General features: G+C 39.1%; 1 protein-coding gene across 2 annotated transcripts; it reads left to right on the plus strand.

The window, feature by feature from the left end:
- Positions 1 to 1,737: 1,737 nt before the first annotated feature.
- Positions 1,738 to 9,842, plus strand: zmynd10 (zinc finger, MYND-type containing 10). Of its 2 annotated transcripts, none has more exons than XM_035904512.2 (12): positions 1,738 to 1,949; positions 5,232 to 5,343; positions 5,457 to 5,573; positions 5,651 to 5,704; positions 5,844 to 5,981; positions 6,067 to 6,155; positions 6,260 to 6,354; positions 6,538 to 6,710; positions 7,130 to 7,255; positions 7,342 to 7,463; positions 7,553 to 7,678; positions 9,587 to 9,842. In XM_035904512.2, the coding sequence occupies exons 1-12, from the start codon at positions 1,861 to 1,863 to the stop codon at positions 9,666 to 9,668; spliced, it is 1,323 nt and encodes a 440-aa protein (XP_035760405.1). In that variant the 5' UTR covers positions 1,738 to 1,860; the 3' UTR covers positions 9,669 to 9,842. The 2 variants fall into 2 exon arrangements, with proteins under 2 accessions (XP_035760405.1, XP_006783246.1); XM_006783183.3 differs by having other exon boundaries at positions 5,235 to 5,343.
- Positions 9,843 to 10,174: the final 332 nt, after the last annotated feature.

Raw genomic sequence — 10,174 nt, forward strand, 5'->3', positions numbered from 1 at the left:
CCCGCCATTAATAAGTTTTTAATAATAATTTCATGTACTTTTATTTAAAAGGATGACTTGAATTTCATGTTTGCAAGTACTTTTTACACTACCATATACACTCACCTTAAGAAGCACACCGGTTCAGCGGCTAATAAGATAACACAAATATCTAATTAGCTAATCACGTGGCAGCAACTCAGTACAGACTTGTACTGAGACTTTTGTAGACCTGACAAAGTTCACAGCAAGCATCAGAATGGGGAAGAAGTGACTTTGAATGTATTATGGTTGTTGCTGGTCGGAGTATTTCAGAAACTGTTGATTTACTGGGATTTTCCTACACAACCATCTCTAGTGTTTACAGAGAACGGCTCAAAAAAAGAGAAAATATTCAGTGAGCGGTACCTCTCTGTGCAGAAAGGCCTTACTAATCCCAGAGGTAAGAAGAAATGGCCAGACAGCTTTGAGCTGATAAGAGGGCTACAGTAACTCAAATAACCAGTCGTTACAACCAAGGTATTCAGAGGAGCGTTAATGAAAGCACAACATGCCAAATCTTAAAGTAGGTGGCCTACAGCAGCAGAAGACAAAGCATCGGGTGCCACTCCTATCAGCTAAGAACAAGAACCTGAGGTTGCAATTCACACAGGCTCACCAATTTTGGACAACAAGACTGGAAAAATGTTGCCTGGTCTGATCTCAATTTCTGCTGCAACAGTGCAAATGACATGAAAGCAGTTCTGAAGGCAAAAGAGGGTCCAAACCAGTACTAACAGGGTCTATCTAATTGGTGATTTAACAACTTTCTGATATGTATGAACTAGAGTACATTATACGTAAAATAATTTGTTTTGACCAACAACATGAATGATTTAATCCAAATAGTATGGTCTGATTGATTTTTGCCACAAGGACATTGTAGACAGGCGCAACTGCTACACGTTTTTATTTTTTTAAAATAAAATTCAGCCCTGAAGGACAGACCGTTTTAGTAAAGACTAACTTCATCCAAGGACTGTGAGGAAAAAGCAGGAAAGTCATCATCATGAGTCACCTGCAGGTTAGGCTGTCTCTCTTTTGCTGCATACTCTGGAGTATGAGCAACAGGGGAAACTTCGAGTCACCAAAAAGAAAATCACTGGAGTATGATGAAGACATCCATTAAAAAGGAACTAGCTACTCTAAAAACTTTGAAACCAGTTGTAACAGGGTGAAGCTGGTGATCAGGTTAATTTACAATAAGCTGGTTGTCATAGTTTTGTATTTTACTTTTTATTCTTTTTTTTTGTTTATGTGTTCAGCATTTTCTTGTTATCCATTCATTTTAGTTTTATTAGTACCATCCTGGTTGAGTTTGAACATTGAACCTTGGGTTATTGTCTGAGTGTAATGGTTCATTTAATGGATAAAATCCTCCTCAGCCTATGAGCAGACTATCTTTTGCAGGTCTAGTATCTTGATATTACTAGGACCCTCTTTAGGAATATTTTGTTTATGTTGCTTTAGTTATAATTTACTTAGTTTAATTAATATGATGTCTGCACAAGGAAAAAAAGTTTAATGGCGCTTTGCTGATGCTGTCATATTTCACAATAACTCACCTTGGATTATTTTTATTGACATAACTGATTATTTTAAGGTTTTGCCAGAAACTAAATGTACAACTGTATTATGTTGTGTATTTGTTTGAGGTTCTGCTGCCCCTCTATGGCGGGAAACACAACCTGCACCGTTCCCTTGGTTTTCCGTAACCATGACAACTACCGGAAACACTTCGTGTTGCTAACTTCGAACCGTTAACAGTACGAACAAGTCTACTCAAGCTCCAGTTAGACAAGTCCTTTATTTCTTTATTGCGTAATATCTTTTCTCAACGTAATGGATACATACGTAATTCTTCCTGTTGAAGCGGAAGGCTTTATCCAGAGTCTGGAAACTTTCTCCCTCAAGGAAGTGGGCTCAGAGAGGTGAGACGAACCAACTAACTCTGCACCTGAGTTAAATTAGCTTGTAAACACGATGGAACGTACAAAAAAGGGAAAAAAGAAAGAAAACAATGTGATAAATAAATAGAGACTATATTAGATTATTTCTCATTAGCCAGTACAGATTGTAAATGCTAAATAAGGGAGCTTAATGTGCTTTGTTATACAAATAAAATTAAAAAAAAAATCAACCCAAAGCACTCAGTGGTGCAAATTAAACAGCTGAAATTGAGCAAAACGTCAGATTCAGATGTAGTTATAATATTGCTATCATATATAACTAAATAACGCTGATTGCATTTTTGATGCGAACCCATGCAGACTGTAGGTTTGAGCATTGGAGGGGGCCCTCAGCCAAGAAATTCACATTTCAAACACTTAATTCTGGTGATGTTTTTGTCCATCAGTTTTTGTCAATGAGAAGTAACCATCACAATACAACTCTGACCTTCTAATATTCATATTGAATATGAAAGTGCAGCAGTCGGAGCTCCCCCCGCCCCGCCCCCCCCCCCTTGTCTTTAATTCAACCAAATATATCATTTCTTTGTGAAATAAACACATCAATACATATACCAATTATTTGGGTAATAAAAACATCAAGAGCTAAAAAATTTTTTTATAATGTGCAGCTTAGATGGGAAACCATCTGCTACACTTAGGTCCATAAATATTTGGACAGAGACACCTTTTTTTCTAATTTTGGTTCTGTACATTAACACAATGAATTTTAAATTAAATAGCTCAGATGAAGTTGAAGTGACTTTCAACTTTAATTCAGTGAGTTGAACAAAAAGATTGGCTAAAAATGTGAGAAACTAAAGCATTTTAATCCCTTCATTTCAAGGGCTCAAAAGTAATTGGTCAAATTAAATAACTGAAAATAAAATGTTAATTTCTAATATTTAAAAACCCTTTGCTGGCAATGACAGCCTGAAGTCTTGAACTCATGGACACCCCCCGATGCTGGGATTTCTCCTTTTTAATGCTCCGCCAGGCCTTTACTGCAGCGGCTTTACTTTTAATGCAATCTTTTCCTTATGGGAGACTTGGATATTAATACACCTACCTCCTGGAAAATGTTGTTTACTTGCTTGGTTGTTGTGAAGCATTTTCTCTTCACCATAGAAAGTGTTCTGCTATCACCCAGGACTGCCGTTTTCTATGGGTGGCCAGGTCTTTTTTTGTTGCTGAGTTCAGTAGTGCTTTCTTTCTTTCTCAGGACCTAACTGTAGATTTTGCCACTTCTAAACTCGTAACAATTTCTCAGATGTTTTTTTTCCCCTCTGTTTTCGCAGCTTAAGGATCACCTGTTTCACCTGCATGGAGAGCAAAATCTTCCAAATGCAAGCACAACACCTCAAATCAACTTTAAATCTTTATCTCCTTAACTGATAATGACATAATGAGGGAATTGACCAAACCTGCCCATAAAATTACCTTTGAGTCAATTGTCCAATTAGTTTTGGTCACAAGTTTTGGTCCCTTGTGCCCACGAGGGTGGCACATGTTTCAAGGGGCTGAAACTCCATTATATAGCTGTAATTGGAATATGTTTCAGTAAACAAGTAAAAACACAAAACTTGTGTCAGTATCCAAATATATATGGACCTAACTGTACTTTGGGATTTAATGTAATACATTAAAATACATTATTAATACCCTTTACAGGTTCAATAGACACACAGGAATGTCTCTTATGTCCTAGTTTTCTGCTTCGTTTCAGACACAAGTAAAGTTGCCTTAGTTTCCCAGTCTGACTTCCTTCTTTTTCCTCTTTTGGCTTTTTCATGGTTATCAGCCTGCCTGTGTATGGCACCATAACAGAGGTCATGCAGTTGCTGCCTGACATCACAGCACTGTCTAGCTGTGTGAATATGTGTGTACGTCGACTGCGTCTCCCCAAAATCTGTTCATCAACTTCTGTTGGTTACTTTTAGTTTCTTTCCCTTTTTTTGTGATGACAAATCTGGTCCTTTTTTGAAGCTTATCAGTCATTTGCATGTTGTGGTGAATCCCCTTGAGGTTCTGGCCATGTAGTCGTCTTGTGATGTTTGATTAAGAAATATGTACATCTGCATCCTGTGAATGTTCAACCACATAAACCTAATATGTCTCTGATAGATTTTGTTATTAACCCACATTATTACCGTCTTCACTTACATGATTAGCTCTTTTTTCCCCCTGAAAATAGCTTTTAATCTATGTGATCTATTGCGTTTTGACTGGTTGTCAAAAAGGAAACATCTGCCAAAGAACACTGTTAGTTTTGACTCCTTGAAATCAGTGTATGTTTCAAGTTCTTGAAATATATATTAAAATCTACACAAACTAAAACTGACACTCTAATTTGTGTAATTTGACGCACTTTACTCAAGCATTGTTTCAAATTGAATGCACTGAAGCAGAGAGCCTGATAATATGTGTCTTTTTAAATACTTAAGAGAGAGATGATCTGGTCTAGACAGATAAGATTCTCTGTAAAGAATCTCAAATCAGAATTTATACTTCATTATAATAAAGGCCCTGGGCCTTGACTAAAAGGAACTGAGAGTTAAATCAGACTTATTTTAGAGCTAGCTGGGATTTTTGTTGTGTGTTAGCTTTTGCATTCTTGTATTTTTACTTAGTTTTGGTTCCTGCTTTGGTTTATTCTTTCTTCTCCTGTGTCTTGGTCAGATTGTCCATCTTCATTTGATTCCCTGGTTTCCCATCTCACGACTTGGTTTTCCCTCTGTGTCTTTAGTTTTGGGGTTTCCTGTCAGTTTTTTGCAACACCCTTTGTTCACATTTTATGAGTCAATAAAGCTACTTTTGCATACAGAGATTCTGTGTCCTGCTTTTGGATTCGCTCCTCATTACATCCTGATAAAATCTGGAGGTAGATTCCTCATGTTTGAATTTCTCTCTGGGGACAGAAATTGGACTCCTTGCTGCTATCAATAAGTATACCCTAATTCTGTGCATTTTTGTGTGATTTTCGATGATTTACACACTTAGCTGCTGTAGCTGATTGCATTCAATTGCTAACTTGACCCCATTCAGTCGCAGACTGTCTACAGACTTAATCCATCTTATGGCAACATATAGAGCAGATTTTGGTGACAGTGTTGGTATGTTGACAATCTCAGCAGCAAAACATAACTTTATCTTCTTGAATAACACTAATGTCATATTATGAGTATTGTGACAATATCATGTCATGGGTTGTCTGGTGATTCCGACCTTTAGAAGTGATGCTTTTTTATTCTCTTTGTGTGCTAGCAGATGGTTCAAGCAGCATGATTATATTGAGAAACTTAACATGCAGGCAATACTGAATGCCTCTGCCATGCACGATGAGTTTGTCAAGGACCTCCTGGTTTCATTTGGAAAGGTGACTACCACAACTGCATATAAACAATAATAAAATGTCAGGAGCTTTTACGCAAGCCCTTTTACAATTTTCTAAGAAGTGCTTAGAGGGGAGTGATTCCTTTCCCATTCCAGATACACATCCTGGTCCATGAGATGATCCTTATTGAAGTGTGGAAGAAAAAAGTGTTTCCCATCTTATGCCAGCTGGAGAATTTCAATCCAGAGAAGAGTTTTCATCTTTACATGGTGGTGAGTGTTAAATGAGATGTTACATGAGCAGCTCACATTGCTCATGTTTCACGTGTTCTGTTATGACTCCTTTTCAGATCCACCATGAAGCCACCATCATAAATCTACTTGAAACCATAATGTTTCACAAGGTCAGTAAGAACTCAAATAATCCCTACATATCTTAAAACATGTCACACACCATGAAAGCGCGGACTGTCATTCTCTGAGAACATGGTTGTAAATTAAGCATTATGGCAAGTGTTCAAGCGGTTGTGTCTTGTTATGCAGGAGTCATGTGATGCAGCAGATGACTCTCTTCTTGACTTGGTGGATTACTGCCATCGAAAACTCACCCTGCTGGCGGGTGAAGCGATTAAGGATGTTGCTGTGACATATGACCAACACAAACAGACATCCTCTCTAGAGGTGAGAATGTATGTTTTGTTTTTGGTTTGACACATTTGCCGAAGTGTGTCGCAAACTTTTGAACGGTTTGCTTCGTTTCTTGAAGGAGCTGCAGGTGCAGAGTGCAGCTTTGGAGTTTGAAATCTCTCTGAAAGCCGTGTCAGTGCTGCGCTACATTACAGACCACGCAGACAGGTATGGCGCCCTGGAATTCACTTGATTATGTTCTAGTGGAATTATACTCAGTATTACACTGAGAAACACGCTGCAGCTGACCAAAGGAATGTGTTTCTTTGCAGCATCAGCATTATCAATCGAATGTTGTGCACCCATAACCTTCCTTGTGTACTGGTTCAGCTGATTGACCACTGCCCCTGGAGTCGCTGCAGAGAAGGTATCACCTCAAACATGAGATTGGTGTTGATCTACTAATTACATCACTGGTAAAAAAACAAAAAACAAAACTTTAAAGGCTTCTAAAAGCTACCCAAGCCAAATTAAGCAACAGGAAGCTAACCTTTCACACCTGCTAAAGTTTCTTACTATTCAATAACCTACTCATTGTCTCCCACTGTAGATAACGTGCAAAAGCACATTGATGGCAAGTGGCAGACGATACCTGTAGAGGATCATTTAAAAATGACCAAACTCGACGGTCAGGTCTGGCTTTCCCTTTACAATCTGCTGCTAAAAGAAGAATTCCAGAGAAAATACGACTTCAACAGTTTCAACAAGAGCCAGCTTCTGAAGGTATACAGTGGATGATTCCTTTATTATAACTTTAGATGCACTGATCATGCGGAGTTGTTGTCATTCATTGTCTGTGCTGATATTAAATTGTATCAACTCGTCCATCCAAATGGCTGCTGGATAGTAGCTGTAATCTGGTGTTTGGCAAGTGTGTGAGTGCCGGGTTATTGTCCTCCAGCATCATATCTCATCTCCTCCCTTGTTAGAGCACACATTCAGTTTCCAAGGGTTGTTTTGACGAAGATGTTTCCTCCTATTATGAGCTTTCTCATCCTCTTCCTGCTCCGTTAATTACATAACCAGGCAGCCATGTGCATCCTCCTGTAATCACATTTTATTCTTATGTAGTCTGTGTAAACTGATGATTCATACATTGTTATTCTTGCTTCACCGTATTTGTTGTCATTCATGTGCCACAGCTCAGAGGTTTCTTGACTGACATCTTGATTGATCAGCTGCCAAATCTGGTGGATCTGCAGCGTTTCCTGGTTCATCTTGCTGTTTCAGATCCAGCCCCTCCAAAAAAAGAACTGATTTTGGAGCAGGTGCAGTCACACTCACAAATGTTCACTTACCCCTGAACCTAAACAATGTGCCTGTCCGTTTACACTCGGCTCTACTCTATTTATAGATCCCAGAAATGTGGAACCGCATTATCAGTGAGAATTCTGGAAAGTGGAAGGCAATAGCAAAGTATCAAGTCAAAGAAACATTCAGCCCATCTGAAAGTGACTTGAGACAACAGGCCCAGAGGTAACACTGAAAACACAGGTCTGACTGATTAGAGAAGGAACAGAGAAACTACTCAGGCACTCTAAATAATCAGCGCTTGTTTTAACTAGGCTGGCCCAGACGTATAACTTGGATGTAATGGAGAGTTTACTTCCTGAGAAACCAAAATGTGGATCCTGTGGGAGAGAGGCCACAAAGAGATGCTCTCGCTGCCGAGGAGAGTGGTACTGTCACAGGTACTGACAGACCCTGAGCTGAGCCTGAAGGCAAAGCTCAGGGCTGTTTTAACACATGCATGGAAGTCCTGCACCTTCCTAGGACTCTGTCAGCACTACATGCAAAACACCAGGACACGACCACATGGTTATTACACATAATGCACCACACACAATCATAAATGCTAGCAATGAAGTTGGCCACTTGGATAGGTTACGTTGTAGGCTACAAAGATTCCCTGCAGAAGTGCACATGTGAGAGTCACTAACAGTATTAAAGATGGCCTTAGCCACCATGAGCTCATTGGTTTTGGACTTTGCAGCTTTAGTTCTAGTTTTTGGTCACCACCGTTTTCATTTTTTGAAGCCAGGTTAGAAGCCAGTTACCTTATATAGATTAGAGGGTGGAGTCCTAATTTACTTTTTGCTTTTTTCGTTTACTTTTTGTTTTACTTTTAGTTTAGTTGTTTTCTCTTGCAATGAGCAATTTATTGAATGTTTTTAACAAATAAAAAAAATCAGTTTTAATTAAGACTCAATGCTTATTAACACTTAAGTACCAAAACAAATAAAAAGAAATGTTACTTTAAGCTGCAGAGCCACTTGAAAAATGGCTCACAAGTATGTGTTCATAGAGCTTATTCAGTGAACTATAACAGTGCCATTGTTGTTATTCATTCTCCATATGGAGGAGGGTGCTTACGCCTCCAGTGTCTCAGTACTATCCGTTTAGCCTCAGTAAACTGCTTCCCTTTTTCCAAGGAAGTGAGGTCAGAGTTTTGAGGTTCAGCACTGAACCTAAGATAGAAAGCCTTGCAGAGGTTTGAAATAATCAAATTCAAACAGACTTCAAAAATAACCTCTTGCATATTATTCTAGAGACCCCCTGTCCCCCATATCTGCAGGAAATGTCCACGAGCAGTAATTACATCTGTGTAATTGCTGTGGTGTCTGTTCCATCTGTGTATTATTTTCATTTGTATAAATTTATTACCCATGTTTTAGGGTAAAAACTATGCAGGCAACACTTCCATTCTTCAGAAGATATATCTAGAAAGCTACTACCTCTTTGAGCAAGGGTTACATCGCTGTTCATGAAATAAATTATACGTTTTGGAAGTGACACCTTTGCCTGACGGTAGCGCTATTAGTAACTGTACAACTGGAGTACTTGTAGGTCAGTTAAGAGGACCTCCTCTCCTTTTAGACAGAGCACATCTGATTTGGGCATACCTCCAGAACTGACTGAATGGTAATTTAAAAGTATCTGCTATTTGACTAAAACTTAGAGAAATGTCAAAAAATGAAAAAGATAAGGAATTCTAGCTTTTCTAGTTATTGTGGTTAGCCAGCTACATTTAGCTACATTCATATAAACTATATTAATTCCACTTGAGGCTGGCTCTTTTTGAAGCCAGCCTTGAAAAGCTAAAAAAAAAAGTGCTTGTGTGAATGGGTGAATGTGGTAAGTTGTATAAAATACTTTGAGTTGTCAGGTAGAGTAGAAAAGCGCCATATAAAAACCAGTCCATATACCACTGGCAGCGAATGCGTGTCATGTGTGCTGCCTCCTGCATGCTCATGTAAACCACACAAAGTACTTCCAGTACTGCAAAGGTGTCTGAAGGGGAATAATTCCTGCAGGTTACCACAAGTAAGTGAAAAGAAATGTGCTGCTTCTCTTTTCAAAATATCAAAAGGTCACATGTGAGAGCGGCTCAGTACTTTCCCACTCTCACGCATTGCTCCTAAGGTTTTGATAAAGTTGACATAAGCCTTGCCGGGGCACTGAGAAACAAATTTAAACACATTTGAGAAACAAATGGAGTACAGAGAGGTGTGTTTCTTCAGTATTGGATGCAAAATGCATATTTTTGTTTCGAATGTGCTAAATGTCTGCGTTATTATCTTGCTGATGTATGTTTTCAGAGAGTGTCAAGTGAAGCACTGGCCAAAACACAAGAAAGCCTGCCAGCTCATGACCGAGACCACCGAGAAGATCATCAGCTGAGGGAGACCAAACGGCTCTTTCTGTGGCTGATGACAGAAAGAGAACAGTGTGTTTCCTTAGTAGGCTGACACATTTATACACAGACTCTTTTTTCTTTTATCATTAAAACTGTTGATGCACCATTCAAGAATTTAGGATGTTGTAATCAAACTGCAATAAAGTTTCAAACCTGTATGCGTCTGTGTTTGCCTGTTTCATCAAAGTGCCAGGGAAGCGCTGCATCTTCTCTTTCACCAACAGTACCGTTTTGACCTTTGTATGCAATGCAGAGAAGGTACAAAGCAAAATACCACAATAACCCATTTTCCTATTGCTTTTAGGTAGAGCCACCCAGTTTGAAGCTCAGGTCTGTGATGCGTTCAGATAGTGGCTTTAGGAGCCGGGAGGGGGACTTTGCACGCCCACTCAGCTGTGCTCGGGACTCAGAAGCACCCCCTGTTTGAAAACATTCCGGATGTCGGTGCAGCTCAGTCTCATCTCACTCTCTCTTTTTTATGATAGGCCGC

Source organism: Neolamprologus brichardi, chromosome 5 (assembly GCF_056152115.1).
Source record: "Neolamprologus brichardi isolate AB-2024 chromosome 5, ASM5615211v1, whole genome shotgun sequence".
Lineage (NCBI taxonomy): Eukaryota > Metazoa > Chordata > Actinopteri > Cichliformes > Cichlidae > Neolamprologus > Neolamprologus brichardi.

What these genes read in the sequence shown, in the direction of transcription:
- zmynd10 (XM_035904512.2), top strand. Translation starts at nt 1,861, where the DNA reads ATGGATACATACGTAATTCTTCCTGTTGAAGCGGAAGGCTTTATCCAG. An exon ending in AACAGACATCCTCTCTAGAG is followed by an intron (nt 5,982 to 6,066) that starts GTGAGAATGTAT and finishes CGTTTCTTGAAG; the next exon opens with GAGCTGCAGGTGCAGAGTGC. An exon ending in TTGAGACAACAGGCCCAGAG is followed by an intron (nt 7,464 to 7,552) that starts GTAACACTGAAA and finishes TGTTTTAACTAG; the next exon opens with GCTGGCCCAGACGTATAACT.